Consider the following 18,031-nt stretch of genomic DNA (forward strand, 5'->3'; position numbering starts at 1 on the left):
AATTGACTGAGATATTGAAAAATTTGTAATTAATAGTATTAAATATAACAAAGGTTGGTTAAATCTTCAGTATCTCCGACTATTTATATGTTACAAAGAAGAAGGCAAAATGTTTAAAAGGCTTACAATGCTTTTATAGATTCTTTTGACAACTTTACGAAAATCAAATACAAATTGTATGTTCACGGTTCAATGTCTAACGTACGGCATGACACCCAACCCAGAAAATTACATCAAACCTTGACTACGATACAGTGTGTCCCACGAATCATGACAGTTGGGAAATAGGTAAGAATGTCTTCTTCCATAATTTGTTGTAAGTTGTTTAATATCAAAGACAATAATAAAAAATTATATAGGAGTCGTTTTAAAGTAAAACTCTTTTCAAAGTAAAATATATTTGAGCAAAAGATTTCTAAACTAAATAAACTGCATAAAGCCTTTAACATCTAATACAATGACTGGAAGACGACATTAAAAACTATTTACCAACTGTCATGTTTCGTGGGACACCCTTTGGATCCATATAAGTAAACCAAAGAAAAATAAATCAAAGATTATGAAATAAAGGATAAAAACAAAGATGAATAAATCTGTCTATAAAGAACAGTATAAAAGATAAATAACTAAATTATAAGCATCGTATTATTTAATTGTTATGTTTAAGGGACACTTCAGCATTTGAACTGGGACGGTCGTCTTCTAAGGGTGGACAGTGAACCGAAGGTGAAGCTTAAATTATATGAAAGGGATTGTTTGTAAAATCTAAGTGGTTTTAAAGTTTAAAGATCAAAGAAGTGTGTACACTGTAAGTGAGCTGTAAGAAGATTGTATAAATGATACGAATGAATATTAAGATTGTTGTATGGTACCGCATAGACCACTGCAGCTAGGTACGGGGTAGTTTGCTGTAGGTACCGCATTGACCACTGCAGCTAGGTACGGCTTAGTTTGCTGTAGGTACCGCATAGACCACTGCAGCTAGGTACGGCGTAGTTTGCTGTGGGTACCGCATAGACCACTCAACTAGGTACGGGGTAGTTTGCTGTAGGTACCGCATAGACCACTCAGCTAGGTACGGCGTAGTTTGCTGTAGGTACCGAATTAGATTTTAAATCTNGCGTAGTTTGCTGTGGGTACTGAGTAGATTACTGCAGGTATTGCGTAGTAGATTATTGCAGCTACCGCGTAGTTTGCTGTGGGTACTGAGTAGATTACTGCAGGTATTGCGTTGTAGATTATTGCAGATACCGCGTAGTTTGCTGTAGGTACTAGGTAGATTACTGCAGGTACTGAGTAGTAGATTATTGCAGATACCGCGTAGTTTGCTGTGGGTACTGAGTAGATTACTGCAGGTACTGAGTAGTAGATTATTGCAGATACCTCGTAGTTTGCTGTGGGTACTGAGTAGATTACGGCAGGTATTGCGTAGTAGATTATTGCAGATACCGGGTAGTTTGCTGTGCGTACTGAGTAGATTACTGCAGGTACTGAGTAGTAGATTATTGCAGATACCGCGTAGTTTGCTGTGGGTACTGAGTAGATTACTGCAGGTATTGCTTAGTAGATTATTGCAGATACCGCGTAGTTTGCTGTGGGTATTGAGTAGATTACTGCAGGTATTGCGTTGTAGATTATTGCAGATACCGCGTAGTTTGCTGTAGCCTGTAGGTACTGGGTAGATTACTGCAGGTACCGAGTAGTAGATTATTGCAGATACCGCGTAGTTTGCTGTGGGTATTGAGTAGATTACTGCAGGTATTGCGTTGTAGATTATTGCAGATACCGCGTAGTTTGCTGTAGCCTGTAGGTACTGGGTAGATTACTGCAGGTACCGAGTAGTAGATTATTGCAGATACCGCGTAGTTTGCTGTGGGTACTGATTAGATTACTGCAGGTATTGTGTGGTAGATTATTGCAGATACCGCGTAGTTTGCTGTGGGTACTGAGTAGATTACTGCAGGTATTGCGTTGTAGATTATTGCAGATACCGCGTAGTTTGCTGTGGGTACTGAGTAGAGGTATTGTGTGGTAGATTATTGCAGATACCGCGTAGTTTGCTGTGGGTACTGAGTAGATTACTGCAGGTATTGCGTTGTAGATTATTGCAGATACCGCGTAGTTTGCTGTGGGTACTGAGTAGACTACTGCATGTATTGTGTAGATTTCTGTAGGTACTACTTAAATTACTGCAGGCATTGCGTAGATTACTGTATGGTACTGTGTAGATTACTTCAGGTACCCCGTAGATTACAGTAGGTACTTCACATAGATTACTGTATGTACCACGTAGACCCTATGATACTAAGATTATTGTAGGTACTGTGTAGATCCTCTCGAACTAAGATTACTGCCAGTACCATGTATGACCCTATAATAAAAAGATTACTGCAGGTACCACATAAATCCTCTAATACTAAGATTACTACAGGTTCCACGGAGATCTAGATCTTGTAAAACACGGCGAACACATCTCCCCCCTCCACATCTCGGGCCCAGGTATAGAAAAAAAGGTTTAAAAGATGGGGATAATTTTGGGAAACGCGCGCGCTTTTTAGTTCAGAAGATTTTGACGCCCAGAAATATTTTTTGGCGTTCTGTCAGTAAAATAAAGTTTGTCTGTTTATTTGTTTGTCATATTGAATGGTGTATTCAATAATTTATTTATCATCTCATTTATTTAATGATTTCTTGATTTATAACTATTTAGTTAATTTTTCATTAGATTTTAAACAATCTGACTTTTAGTGTGCTCCGCGCCTCCTTTCTAGTAACAATTTTAGCTGTAAACAGTTGCTCCTCAAGCCGCCATTTTTATCTGTGAATCGTATTTTGCGGATTTTATGCATCTAATTTTTCGCGCATTATCACAGATTAGAAATTTCGATATTTTGTTCATAAACCTTTCCTGAGGTCAGGTAATTTCAGTCTTTCAGATATAATTTGGACCCGATCGATCCAGCCGTTTTGACGTTTATTAGATACAAACAGACAAACAAACATGTACAAGCAAAGTAAAAATACATATATAAAATATAAATAAAGATGTACAAGACAAAATTACGAGAAGCATCTTGAATTGGTCTGGATAAAATATTTTTATATATTTATTAGAAAAAGCTTGAGTACTTCTAATCTTTTCCCCTCTCCACTTCAGGTGAGAAACTTATCCAGGGGAAATGGTAGATAAATATTACTAGTTGGAAGTTTTATCATATATTAATTTTTTAGGGGCAAATGCGAGTGGAAAAGGGGCATTTAGTTTTGCTAATTGGGGCAACTTTATATTTTCTGGTGGCGATTTTATAAATATTAGGGTCAATCAAAGTAAAGTTGAAAAATTTTGGGAGCAATTCTAAAATTATTTGGGACAAATGTGTTAGTGGAATTTAACAATTTTTTAATCGGGGGCATTTTTTACCATTGGGGAATTTTTTTAAGTTGAGGGCAAAAAATAATTTTTGGATCGAGAAAATCAGCTATTTTGGGAATTATATGGACCCCTGTATATTTTAAGTAACTTTTAAAACTTTACATCTTTTTGAAATAGATGAGCTTGAATTCCTGGTAAACCTGATGTACGCTGCGTACAATGTGAATTCAACACAGCTGATCCATTGCTTTCTAACATTAACATTAATATTATCTAGATATAAAAACATCTTATAGCATTAAAAATGATAATCAGCATCGTTTCTGTAGATTAATGACCCGGAAGGGTCCGACATCCTTGATCAAGGGTTTAAGGGTACTGTTTTGAATCAGACACGCAACTCTATCAATGGGGGTTTATTTGAAAAACGCTTACAGTCCCTTTAAAAGAGATTAATCACTTTTGAACAGTTTGTGAATAGATCTAGCCTTGCTTATTACATATAATACTCACTGGGAGAATTCTTCAGTTCCTAAATAAAACTAAAAAGATGGTATCTAACTAATAAGGGATTAGAATTTTATAAAATTCCAATAAAACAGAAAAATATGTTAAATAAAAAGAATTTAATTTATTTATGATGCACTTGAATATTGTCAAATAGATGAAATAATCTGATTTTTAAAAAAATATTTTTTTTAAGATTTACCGTTCCGTGTCAAAGTAAAATACATTGAATTCTTAATTATTATAAACGGATAATATTTAGCATAATGGAAGTATGAATTATTATATTGCTGATAATATTTAGCATAATGGAATTATGAATTATTATATTACTGATAATATTCAGCATAATGGACGTATGAATTATTATATTACTGATAATATTTAGCATAATAGAAGTAAAAATTATTATATTACTGATAATATTTAGCATAATGGAAGTATGAATTATTATATTACTGATAATATTTAGCATAATGGAAGTATGAATTATTATATTACTAATAATATCTAGCATAATGGAAGTATGAATTATTATATTGCTGATAATATTTAGCATAATGGAAGTATGAAATAATATCTAGCATAATGGAAGTATGAATTATTATATTGCTGATAATATTCAGCATAATGGAAGTATGAAACTCTCCTCTCGAAGTGAGGATGCTGTTCTCAAATTTCTGAGGTTAGCTAAAAGACTGATTATTGATTAATATCTTTATTACTTTAATTTTCTCCTCCTTATATCTTTACAACCTAATGTATTTGATATTTCAAACCATCGAGAAAGCTTACCTCAGCTTATCTCATTCTCTTATTTTAAGAAATTGATTTAAAAACTGTGTCAAATGTTTATCAAAACTCATTTGGTCAACAGATGCCTGGGACCAAATACTAAATGACCATTGGTGTCAAGGATGTAATGCAAGGAAAGTTATTTTAGAAGTGTACAAATCTTTTGTACTGTAGTGTACTGTCTCTGGGCGGTAATGTAAACACAAGACGGATGTCGAAGCCTGACATGGGATCCATCTTTCACATAAAAAAAATCAATAAAATATTCTGGTCATAGGAAACTATTATGTGAATTATCAAAATTATCAAAATTGAATGCTTTTAACCTTCTCGGATACTAAACGAACACTGATGCATCTATTCTTGTTTACACATTCTGCCCAGAGAGAACTGGTTTCAATACGTACGCAGAGTATATGCAACTGCAATTAACTTTCCTTGCATTACATTCTTGATTGGTGTAAATTCTGGTCATGTGATCCAGACGTAACCTTTATATTGTCAATTATATCTAGCGATAATGAATAAGCATCATATAACCATTATAATAGGAGCGCACCTAAACTTTTTAGGCTCCTCTAAGTTATTGTGATTTTCTAATACAAACTATCATAGGAGCATATACTTAAAATGTTTTGCTCCTCTGGGTTACTGTAATTTTCAGATTTGTTGCATATTTGTTGAATATTATCTGTTTCAACTTTTATTCACATACCTACCAAATCTCATTTATATGATTATGAGTTTTGGTACAACACTTTGAAACAGTTTTACATCAATTTCTCAAGCCANTGCATCTTTCTGAATTTGTATGGACACTATGTTCCTCGGTATTAGTCGTTTTTAACAATTTTCTCCTTATAGACGCAACAGATAGAAGTAAGATTAGCAGCGATCAAAAGCGCTTTTTTATCGCATTAAGCCTATACCCCCTTTCATTTTTCGCGAACACTCCCTTTAACAAAAATATTAATTAGATAAAATTAAACGTTAATTGCTGCTTAAAATCCTGTCAATTGTGAATATTCCCTGGAATTTTTTTTCAGAAATACAGGGTGTCCCACGAAACATGACAATTCTAATATCTTCTTTATCTATGAAACACTTTGCTGCATTTATGCGTCAATTCCTGAGTCTAAAACTAAAGAACAAAAAATTTCCGAGTTAAATTTTAAGTTTCAGCTTAAATGCCACTTCTGGCCTTATTTAAACCTGAATTTTAACCCTGGGTTTAAATATTTAACACGCCAAAATCGACGAGATAAAATTTAAACCAGGACTAAAATCTTTAAATCCCGCATTTTCCAAATTAGTCTATCAATCAATCATCATTCAGCTGTAAAAGAGCCATTCAACTTTAAGTTATATTTAAAAGTGAAAAACTTTATCTGAATTTAATGAATTTAAGTCGCGTCTCAAATCCCCCAAAAAACAGTTTCTATTGAGCACCGGCTTAAATATTGAAAAATTGAAAACAATTTTAAGTGGAACCAACCTTATTTGAGCCCGGCCTAAATTTAAGCCGCGGCTCAAATTCTTGAAATTCGGCCTCTTCATTGAATAAATTTTACATTTTAGATTAATTAATGTTTGCATGTAACCCCAAAAAAACGGTTGTAACTGTAAATATGTTTTGTTTTCGGATATGTTAATAATTTAGAATTTGAAAACAGCTGATGAACAATGGTTACGTAATATCTCTCCGAAAATCCTTTTCTCTGATTGGTTCAGATTTTTCCCGGGAAATTCAAATTTCTTTTCAGGGTTTTATTGAGAAAGTTTAATTTTTAATTAGCAATTCATTATTTTACAGAACTTTTAAGCTTTAACTTAAATTTCACGCATTCTTTAGTTTTTATAGACTCTGCTTCTACAAGTGTTAAGAAACTGTTGTCTGCCATTTTGTGCATTTAAAATGCTGCATATTGCAAGCTAAAGATCAAAGCCGAAAATTGTAAACCCTATTATGATGGGGGGGAGAGGTTTACTATCTCCCACCCAATAGACTAATAAAGTTCGACATTTTGTTTTCAAAAGTTGATTTTTTTATTTAATTATTTTTTCCATTCCCTTTTTTTAAATTCCGCGGGTAACTCCGAGCATTTCATCTAATTATTATTCTTATATAGCTATGGGGTAGAGAGTATACTGGAATTAGAGGAAGATGAAGATTCATCTATTTAATATGATAAATGTTCTTGAACAGACCGGAGTGAGGGTAGAGAGTATACTGGAAGTAGAGGAAGATGAAGATTCATCTATTTAATATGATAAATGTTCTTGTACAGACCGGAGTGAGGGTAGAGAGTATACTGGAAGTAGAGGAAGATGAAGATATAAATGTTATTGTACAGACCGGGAGGGTAGAGAGTATACTGGAAGTAGAGGAAGATGAAGATTCAACTATGTTAAAATGATAAATGTTATTGTGCAGACCGGAGTGAGGGTAGAGAGTATACTGGAATTAGAAGAAGATGAAGAGGATACATCTTCAAGTGTTAGAAGTCAAGGTAATACTTTTATCCTACTACAATGAGAACCAGAAACTTGGGAATTGGAAGAAGATATTACAACAATAATTAAATGTATTTGATGTTGTCACAAAGAAAATAGTTTTATGTACTTCTTAGTAGCTTAAAAATTAAGTGTTAAGTGAAACTAGTAGGTCTATGTACACTATACAATTTCTTATTTCATGAACAATTGGTCTGTTTAAAATTAAAAAGTAAGTCTTAAAGCAAAGAGAATAGAATATATATTAGAGGAGAATTTAGAGAATCTGATAAACTTTACAATGAATTAGGTGAATAAAAAACATCATTTGCTTTATAGTTATAACGGAACCAGCCTATTTCATAACTTGGTTTTCTGTTAATATTAATTTTAGATTATTTATAAAATGATGTTCCAGGGCCCAAAAGGTTACATGGCAAAAATATGTGAAGTATACCTGCAGTATGGAAACAGTACAACAAAATGGCCGTTTTACACTTTTTTCTAGTAAATTCCACTCTAACATATATTCTATTCTCTATGTCTAAAAGCCGTCTTCCTATTTGACAGTTTTATGAATCCTATTGTATATTAGTAAACAAAACTTTATGTAAAGATGTCAATGTTAATTAAGGGGTATCTAATTTTAAGAATTACTTTCCCGGGGGGGGGGGAGTGATGTTTGATGATCTAGGGAAAATATGAAAAATTGTACATCAAATTATCCTTTTTGACACTTGTTAGCCCCCAAAAAATGTTCACCCTAGTTTCCCTCATTTTACTGGGAGAAAAATTATTTGCAAAATGATTTTTTTTCAGACAAAATTTACCCCTTTATTAATCTGGGGGGAAATTCAAATAAAAAATACCATTTTTTTAAGGAATGTTGCAAAATAAATGCAATGGCTTTCTTTTATGACACTTTTTCATCTTTATACTAAATGACTTGTAAATTTGAGTTGGAGGCAAAGACTTTTGAAACTCACTTATTCTATTTTGAAACTCACTTATTCTATTTTGAAACTCACTTATTCTATTTTGAAACTCACTTATTCTATTTTGAAACTCACTTATTCTATTTTGTTAAAAATGTTAATGTTAAAGTAATACTGCTGTTCAAATTTTTTAACAGAACTAAAATTTTAAAAAAAAGATTTTTATTTGCTGACTCTTTTTTCCGATGTAAAAAAATAGCATTTTTGATGTGTTATCTTATATCTTTTTTAGTCTCACAGTCAAAATTTTCTGTGAAAAGACGACATAGCTCACTTGTAGATCTAGAATGGTAAAAATGAATAATGAAAATAATAATGATGAAATTTTTTATTAAAGTTGCATTGTACCATTTAAGGCGGCGCCATAAGGCCTATTTTTGAGCAATGAGGAAGAAATAATTGTAAAAATGTTCAGATTTTCACACTTTTCCTCGTTGTCTCAGCAGCAGAAATCAGCTTGGCATTTTACTAGAAAAGCCGCAATTAAATCATTGTGAGTCAGAAGTGCCACTCAATAGATTTAGGGTTTCTTGATTTTACGTTTACATTAATTTTATTACGTTTTCCTGTCTGTAAATTACAAAATTAAGAAACTGTAAAATTTTAACATGAGAAAATTAAATTACAATTTTTTTCAAAATTTGCTAAAATAATTCTATTGTTTTAAAATAATTGTTAAATATTGTATTGTTTATGATTAATTCAACTGAATAAAATGTTTAGGGAAAAATTGCCATTAAATGAATGGACATCTATAATGATAAATGAAGACCCTGTTACTGCATTTTCTAGCATTATAAATAGTATGTATCATGTATGAAGATATAGGACCCATAAAACTGTGTAATTAAAAGAACACTGTTAAACTCACCTTATGGTTTTAAATACTCAATTTAACATTAAACACAGCAAATGTGCAGTGCAGTGTGTTATAGACTCATTTCACTCAATACAGTAATTTAAAAAAACTAATTCTGGAAACGTATCCACCCCCAAAGTAGGAGTTTTGAACGTCGAATTTGCGCTCAAACTCGGGATTTACAGATCTTTAAAAAGTTTAATATGTCTCAAATGAATCTGAAAGAAGTTTTCCTCAACACTGCTTACTCAGTTCAACTACCTTACATAGCCGGTCACTCCCTTTAAATACTCCATTGAACATTAAGCACAGCAAATGTGCAGTGTGTAGGCTCATTTCATTCAATACATTCATTTTTAAGCCATTGTAAAAACTATTTGCTTTGCAACAACATCAAACCTACATAAAATTCCTTTAATGTCGTCTTCCTATTCCCCAGGTGTATATAACATTTAAGTTTCTACTTTATTGGTGGATATTTAAAAAATTGGAAAACGCTTTTAAAATTGGACCGCGACTATCCTATTTTCTGTACTAAAAGAGGTCCTACATTACATGAAAATTAAGTCCTGATAATTAAGTTTAAGTGGAAAAAAATTGATACAAAAAAGTCTTGTTATTTTGTTTTTGTAATAAATGATTCTCTATCGAAAATACAATTTAACGGACAAAACCTTTAAAGAGATGTTTGTTGTGTTAGAAAACTAGCGTCTAGGGAGGGACTTCATTTAAAGAATTGATGATTTGATTTAGGTTTAGGAGTTCAGCTACCTCTCTAATTCATTAAATTCAGATTCGATCCACAAGCAACCAGGAACATAGAAAAAGAATACATTTTGGTTGTTGCTCTGGGGCAAATTCAAAGATTTATTGAAACATGGAAAAACAGGAGAACAGAAGGAACATTATCAGTTGTAGTAGTTTATTGAAGAGAAGAATTGAACCAGAATGGAGCAGTCAGACTGGAGCAGCCAGGATGGAGCAGGGTCGATCCTAGGGTTAGGTTACCATTCTGTATAGATTGGGTCTTCTGATGGATCTGATGCCAGAGCAATTATCAGTCTTGTTTATATTGTTAGATAACAATTACGATTACAAACATAAAGTACAGGGTTTATTATCGACAATTATTTATTTCCCTGTTGTTTTGATTTAATGTTAAGTTTCTTTAATACTAAAATGTAAGGAAGGTTTGACCTGAATAATCGGTCAACTTGGGTTCAAGTCTAAAGATAGATACGGAGAAATTGGACTGTTGTTTTTATATATTTTTAAGTTTTAATTGCTTTTACTAACAAACTGTGTGTTTTATTTTTAGTATATTACTATCCGAAAATGACATATACATAATGTATTATTTAATATATAGGAACTAAACACTAAAGAGATATTAGGTACTTTCGCAACGCAATTTACAAAGTGACAACTTCCCAAATGTGCAATTTACCAAGCGGCAAGTTCCTAAGTCCGTCCTAGCCGCAGCGTTTGGTCCGGGGGGCGGAAACGTCATGTGTTTGTGTCTGTACCAAAAGAGTGTGTGTAAGGAATATCGAACCGAAGGTGTGTACTGTAGGTATATACAGTGCTATGAATCTTGGTATTTGTACAGTCTAGGAGAGTACATTTGTTTATTGTTAATTGTTTACTTGAAAATAAGTTTAATATACATGTAATATATTATTTACATATTTAAGTCAACACTATAAGCCAAATTTGCATGCAAAGAATATAATTTGATTAAAGGTTACAATGCACTACTCATTTTTCAAGTTTAACTATAATTAACAACATTGTTCTGCAATTTCCTTGACTGTAATCATGTTGTGTGTCTGTACCGAAAAAGTGTGTGTAAAGAATACCGAACTCGTCTGCAAAGCAGTGCGACTGGCTTTCTCATGTCAGACCAGCGCTATTTCCTATCCCTTTATTTCTATTCCCTGGTTCGGGCCCTTGTCTGCTTATACCGAAGCGCGCGGCCCCCTAGCCAATCCTAGTCGCAGCACTCGGCCCCGATTGCAGCAGCTACAGCGCAACAAAAGGTCTAAATTAATCTTTGGAAAGTTGCCGCTTGGGAAAATGCACATTTGGAAAGTTGTCCCTTGGGAGGTTGTCACTTTGTAAGTTGTCACGTTGGATGTCGTCCTTGGGAAAATGACCAAATACTACAAAATTAAATAAATCGAGTCTTCCAACGATCATATTCAATTTGCCAAGAGATTAAATAGCTGTCGTATTCATCTCTAAATTTGTTTTTTAATTTTTCTAAATATTTGGGAAAATAGTTTTTTCCCGTTGAAGAAACAGGAGTACTAGTGGTGTTTTCAGCTGTGGGATTGTAGTTTTCAGTTGTGGTATTGGAGTTTTCAGTTGTGGTATTGGAGTTTTCAGTTGTGGTATTGGAGTTTTCAGTTGTGGTATTGGAGTTTTCAGTTGAAGTATTGGTGTTTTCAGCTGTGGTATTGGAGTTTTCAGTTGTGGTATTGGAATTTTCAGGTGTGGTATTGGAGTTTTCAGTTGTGGTATTGGAGTTTTCAGTTGTGGTATTGGAGTTTTCAGTTGTGGTATTGGAGTTTTCAGTTGTGATATTGTAGTTTTCAGTTGTGGTATTGGAGTTTTCAGTTGTGGTATTGGAGTTTTCAGTTGTGGTATTGGAGTTTTCAGTTGTGGTATTGGAGTTTTCAGCTGTGGTATTGGAGTTTACATTTGTGATATTGGAGTTTTCAGTTGTGGTATTGGAGTTTTCAGTTGTGGTATTGTAGTTTTCAATTGTGGTATTGGAGTTTTCAGCTGTGGTATTGGAGTTTTCAGTTGTGGTATTGTAGTTTACATTTGTGATATTGGAGTTTTCAGTTGTGGTATTGGAGTTTTCAGTTGTGGTATTGTAGTTTTCAGTTGTGGTATTGGAGTTTTCAGTTGTAGTATTGGAGTTCTCAGTTGTGGTATCGGAGTTTTCAGTTGCTGTATTGGAGTTTTCAGTTTTGGTATTCGAGATTTCAGTTGTGGTATTGGAGTTTTCAATTACGGTTTTGGAGTTTTCAGTTGTTTTCATGGAGTTTTCAATTTCGGTATTAGAGTTTTTGGCAGAGGTATTGGAGTTTTCGGTTGAGGTATTGGAGTTTTCAGTTGTGGTATTGGAGTTTTCAATTGTGGTATTGAAGTTTTCAGTTGTGGTATTGGAGTTTTCAGCGGTGATATTGGAGTTTTCAGTTATGGTATTGTAGTTTTCAGTTGTGGTATAGGAGTTTTCAGTTATGATATTGGAGTTTTCAGTTATGGTATTGGAGTTTTCAGTTGTGGTATTGAAGTTTTCTGTTGTGGTACTGGAGTTTTCAGTTGTGGTATTGAAGTTTTCAGCTGTGGTATTGGAGTTTTCATTTATTATATTGGAGTTTTCAGTTATGGTATTGGAGTTTTCAGTTGTGGTATTGGAGTTTTCAGTTGTGGTATTGGAGTTTTCTGTTGTGGTATTGGAGTTTTCAGTTGTGGTATTGGAGTTTTCAGCTGTGGTATTGGAGTTTTCAGTTATGATATTGGAATTTTCAGTTATGGTATTGGAGTTTTCTGTTGTGGTATTGGAATTTTCGGTTGTGTTATCGGAGTTTTCAGATGTTTCATTGGAGTTTTGAGTTATAGTATTGGAGTTTTCAGTTGTGGTATTGGAATTTTCAGTTAGGGTATTGGAGGTTTGACTTTTAGCATTGGTGTTATCAGTTGTTGCCTTGGAGTTTTCAGTTGTGATATTGGAGCTTTCAGTATAATTGGAGTTTTCAGTAGAGATGGAGTTTTCTGTAAAATTGGAGTTTTCTGTAGAATTGGGGTTTTCTGTAGTAATAAAGTTTTTAGTAGAAGTGGAGGTTTCTGCAGAATGGGAATTTTCAGTAGAATTGGAGTTTTCAGTAGAATTGGAGGTCTCTGTATAATTGGAGTTTTCTGTAAAATAAGAGTTTTCAGTTGTGGTTTCTGTAGAATCCAAGATGTCACCAAATATTTCAGTTTTTATATTGAACAAGTTTACATTGTTTTCTGGGAAGAGAAAATAAGTTTATGAAACTATCGATAAAGTAAAAACCATTTTGAAAAGTTAGTTAGACTTGTTACCCTGCCTTACAACCTCCTTCTATTCTCTCAATTCCTTCCCAAAACCCCCCTTCCCCCCCCACAACCATTCATTGCTCCCTTTATCTCTCCATCCATCCCTTTATCTCTTCATTGCTCCCATTTACCTCTATCCCTCCCTTTATCCCTCCAGCCCTCCCTTTATCCCTCCATCCCTCCCTTTATCCTTTCATTGCTCCCTTTATTCCTCCATCCCTCCGTCCATCCCTTTATCCCTTCAACCCTCCCTTTATCTCTTCATTGCTCCCTTTATCCCTTCATTGCTCCCTTTATCCCTTCATTGCTCCCGTTATCCCTTAATTGCTCCCTTTATCCCTTCATTGCTCCCTTTATCCCTTCATTGCTCCCGTTATCCCTTCATTGCTCCCTTTATCCCTTCATTGCTCCCGTTATCCCTCCATCCCCCTTTTATCCCTCAAGACCTCCCTTTATTCATTCATTGCTCCCTTTATCTCTCCATCCATCCCTTTATCTCTTCATTGCTCCCATTATCCTCCAGCCCTCCCTTTATCCCTCCAGCCCTCCCTTAATCCCTCCAACCCTCCCTTTATCTCACCAGCCCTCCCTTCATCCCACCATCCCTCCCCTTTTCCTACAGCTCTTCCTGTATCCCTACATCCATCCCTTAATCCCTCAAGCCCTCCGTTTGTCCCTTCAATGCTCCATTTATCCCTCCATCCCTCCCCTTATCCCTCCATCCATCCTATTAACCCTCCAGCCTCCCTTTATCTCACCAGCCCTCACGTAAATAATCTTATTTTCTTTTTCCTTTGTTTTCATTTTGTTTCCGTTTCTCAAGCAGTGCCTGTAATCCAAACAAAGCAAAATTCTTCTTTCTATCAGATCGTATTTGATTTCTGAAAGAAAAAACTTTAATTTTTTAATGAATTGATTAGTTAATGTTGATCAATAATGATTGCATGGACTAATCAATCAATTGACCGTGCTATCAGTCCAATAAGCAAACTTCCAATAATTTAAATTTTGATTGATTAATAAAATTATGCATACATTTGAAGACTGGGTTAACTTTATGCCTTTGGTTTTATACTTTTATACTTTTTGTAGCCCTGTACATGAACATTTTATACCAATTGTAAGCTTTTTCATGGTTCCAATCTATTTTTTGGCTAGAGTGAAGTAAAAGCATGCTGTGTAAAATGTATCAGCTTTATGGATAGAACTTTTTTACTTTCTTCACATCTGCAGACCTTCCTTTTTACAAAATGATTAATAACTTTACACCACAGGGAAGAATTTGGTTGTCAGACCCTTCGTCAGGTTTATTTTAAATAAAGTGTCTAAAATTGAACCGAACCAACGTTCGCGGATTTTTAATGATTTCTTGGCGGATTTGTATGCCTTTATTTTGTCACATTTCCTAAAAATCATCTTTTAGCTGTGTAATTGATCTATAAAAATCAAGAAATTTATTTAACAATTGATAAATAAAGAATTTAAGTTTAATTAAGCAGTTAGAAATTAAGATGATAAATTATTAATAAAACAAGTAAATGAATGAAATCAAACAAAAGCTGAAAATCAAAATCTATACAAATCTTTTTTTATAAAATCAACCCGGCATTAGATAAAAACAAAAAAATAAGTCAAGTTATTAAACATCTAAAAATCTTTTCCTTTGGTAAAAGATTTAATAATAATCTTAATTATAAGTTAACTTATAAAACCTGCATTTTCCATCGGCTCCGGCAAATTTATTCTTCCCGCACAGATAGTGACTCCCTAAATAGTTAAATATTAACACTATTTACTTTATGTTACAGGACATCATACTTGACGAGTTTCGTAAACATACTGGGCCAGTGTCTCAAAAAAACGGGAAATAATGGTCTACAGACTCGTTTGTAATCGGATTTTCAAAATTGAAACCATTTTTTAAATCTATGTTCAATTTGCGATTCAATTAGCCCAATTTTAGACTTGTAAAATTAAAAATGACAATGCTATAGTTTCCAACTGAAATGAGTATAGTTTGGTAAAAACAAGAAGATAATCTCTGTTTGCACATAAGGGTCTATGCAAACTTGTTTGTAATCGGATTTTCAAGGTTGAGTCCATTTTACATATCTGCGTACAGTTACCAATTCAATGAGCCCGATTTTAGGCTTGTAATTCTAAAAATAATAATTGTACTGTAATAAACTGCAATCTAACATTAAATATAAAATTGTCAAAACGGAGATTATCTTTGACCTTTTACATCGCTCCAGTTGGAAACTTTAGGAGCCTATAAACGTGTTGTCTTTAGCTCTAAAAGCCTAAAATTGGACTCATGGAATAGGAAATTGTACGTAGATATGAAAAAATGGCCTCTATCTTGAAAATTCGATAACAATCAAGACTGTAGACCCTTATACAAAATTGTGCAAACGGAGATTATCTTATTTTTACCAAGTCACTCACTCCAGTTGGAAACTTTGTGAGTCTATAAAGCCTAAAAATGAGCTTATTAAATCGGAAATTGTACGTAGATTTTAAAAATGAATTTAATCTTGAAAATCTGATTACAAACGAATCTGTAGACCCTTATTCCCCGTTTTTTTAAAAATCCTGTTGAAGAGCTCCACAAAAAGTAAAAGAAGTTTTATATTTTTTGTTTGTATAACAAAATCGTTCGCTAAAAAAAGCTTTTTTTGTTGTTTCGTGTAGACTTACTTCTTTGGTTAAAGGCAATAACTTCCATTTTTTTATAAAAGGTATCAAACTCGCGAAGTATAAAATATTGAAATATATATTATAAAGAATCGAGTTTTTGCCTCAAATTTTAATTTTATAACCCCTCTTCGCAACCTGATATTGATATTTTTTGATAATCAAACAGAATTCAAAGTTTAAAATATCTAAGACATATTGCGTTGCAGAGATACAGGGATTAAAAAATTCGAGTTTGTAACACAAACTAAGATCCTTTCAAATTTTTGTCGAGATCAGATAGAAAACCTTTAAGATTTTTGAGTAGAGAAATGAAATAAGAATTCTATCATAATATTCGGCATGTCTGAAGCTTTTCTTATAAAGCAGGAGACTAATCCCAAGGTGTTGTTAAAGAGTGCAACATGTCTCCAGGAAAAAATTTAAATCTAAGAAAGTTTTTTTAATATTACCTAATAAAGACCTGTTTCGATCATCTTCTGCGTCCAGTTGGGCTTTCAATGCAGAGAAAAACTAAAAAAAAATATTTTCTAAACTTTGGATTAAAAACATGACTTTGTACTTTTTTATTTTATCTTCAATGCGACCCCTGATAAGAGTGAAATAGAAAACCGACATTTTAGCATTATTAAAGAAACAGACCGGCTATGTAAGGTAGTTGCACTGAATATGCAGTGTTGTGGAAAGCTTCTTTCGGATTCATTTGAGACATATAAAACATTTTTAAAGATCTTTAAATGCTGAGTTTGAGAGCAAATTTGAAGTTCAAAACTCCTACTTTGGGGGTGGATACGTTTTCAGAATCGTTTTTTTAAATTATTAAATAACGACGACGAAAAATAAAGTAAAAATCATACAGTAATCTAATTATATGATTGGGAACATATTTCTCAAAAGAAATTTGTCAATAAATCAATGCTAGAATCAATAATTTCGTTTTCATCATCATGTTAAATTTCTTATTTCTTTGAATTTATTCGCAGATTTCTACAAATTCTTGAAATGTCATCTTTTCAATAATAATTCCAGAAAATCTGCAGAAAATCTTTGTGAATAATGAGAAACTAGAATAATGAAAAAAAAACTAACAATTGAACAAAAATGACAAGATTAATTTCTATTTTCTCAACTTGTTCCTAAACAACTAATTAGTTTACTGTTTTTAGTTTTGTAAAACTAGTTTTGTTTACATTTTTTGTTGCCTATTTATTAATTTAAATAAAAAACGATTCTTAAAACGCATCCACCCCCAAAGTAGGAGTTTTGCAAACGTCGAATTTGCGCTCAAACTCAGGATTTATAGATCTTTAAAAAGTTTAATATGTCTCAAATGAATTCTAATTTCCACAACACTGCATACTCAGTTCAACTACCTTACATAGCCGGTCACTCCCTTAAATGTATATATTTGATGTTGTTTTAAAGCAAATAGTTTTACCAGTAGGTTGAAAACCAACTTTTATGTGAAATGTGTCTGAATGTACACGTTTCACGTTCATTGGGCTATAGCTTTAGTCTAACAGTCGTCAAAATATAGTTTTTACCTGAAAATATACCTGTAAAATATAGTTTTTATGTGTAAACTATCGTTTTTACCTGTAAATATAGTTTTTTTCCTGTAAAGTAACGATTTTAACTATTTAAGTATAGGTTTTTATTACCTGTAAAATATCATTTTTTATTTTTAAAATATCATTTTTACCTGTATAATATCGTTTTACGTGTAAATATCTTTTTTTTACCTGTAAAATATATTTTTAAACTGTAAAGTATAGTTTTTTAACACGTAAAATATAGTTTTACCTCTAAAATATAGTTTTTTACCTCTAAAATATAGTTTTTTACATGTAAAATATAGTTTTACTTGTAAAATGCAGTTTTCTACCTGTAAAATATTGTTTTTTTTTACCTGTGAAATCTAGTTTTACCTGTAAAATATAGTTTTTTACCTGTAAAATATAGTTTTACATGTAAAACTTAATTTTTTACCTGTAAAATATCTTGAAGTGAATTTGTCTTCTGATTCTGTAACCCAACAAACCAATCTGCAACATCCCTAAATTCAAAATTTTTATTAAAAAAATTCATTAATAAAAACACCTTTTTGAAAGCGGACAGGGGAAAAGTGGCCGAACTGTGAAAGAAGAGGGGCAAAGGGGGATCGGAACTGTGAAAGACGAGGGGTGGAAGGGGGGCGTAACTGTGAACGAAGGGGCAAGG

At 33.0% G+C, this 18,031-nt stretch overlaps 1 protein-coding gene and 1 long non-coding RNA gene across 5 annotated transcripts in view; one reads left to right on the forward strand and one right to left on the reverse strand.

Moving 5' to 3' along the window:
- Positions 1-641: 641 nt before the first annotated feature.
- On the forward strand, positions 642-4,565 carry LOC111705748 (uncharacterized). The gene is made up of 4 exons (XR_002766073.1): positions 642-726; positions 2,432-2,499; positions 3,115-3,157; positions 4,507-4,565. It is a non-coding gene; the product is annotated as an uncharacterized LOC111705748 (long non-coding RNA).
- Positions 4,566-10,780: 6,215 nt separating this feature from the next.
- LOC111705746 (putative uncharacterized protein DDB_G0282133) overlaps positions 10,781-18,031 on the reverse strand; it is a 9,869-nt gene continuing 2,618 nt past the window's right edge. For all 4 annotated transcript variants that reach the window (XM_023478394.1, XM_023478392.1, XM_023478393.1 and 1 more), the window contains 5 exons: positions 17,801-17,867; positions 16,264-16,324; positions 14,827-14,881; positions 13,907-13,995; positions 10,781-13,045 (listed from right to left, as the gene is read on the reverse strand). In XM_023478394.1, the coding sequence (XP_023334162.1) occupies positions 11,193-13,045; positions 13,907-13,995; positions 14,827-14,881; positions 16,264-16,324; positions 17,801-17,867 (2,125 nt within the window). In that variant the 3' untranslated portion in view covers positions 10,781-11,192. The remainder of the gene's footprint in view (positions 13,046-13,906; positions 13,996-14,826; positions 14,882-16,263; positions 16,325-17,800; positions 17,868-18,031) is intronic.

The sequence above is a fragment of the Eurytemora carolleeae genome, unplaced genomic scaffold (assembly GCF_000591075.1).
Source record: "Eurytemora carolleeae unplaced genomic scaffold, Eaff_2.0 scaffold302, whole genome shotgun sequence".
NCBI lineage: Eukaryota > Metazoa > Arthropoda > Copepoda > Calanoida > Temoridae > Eurytemora > Eurytemora carolleeae.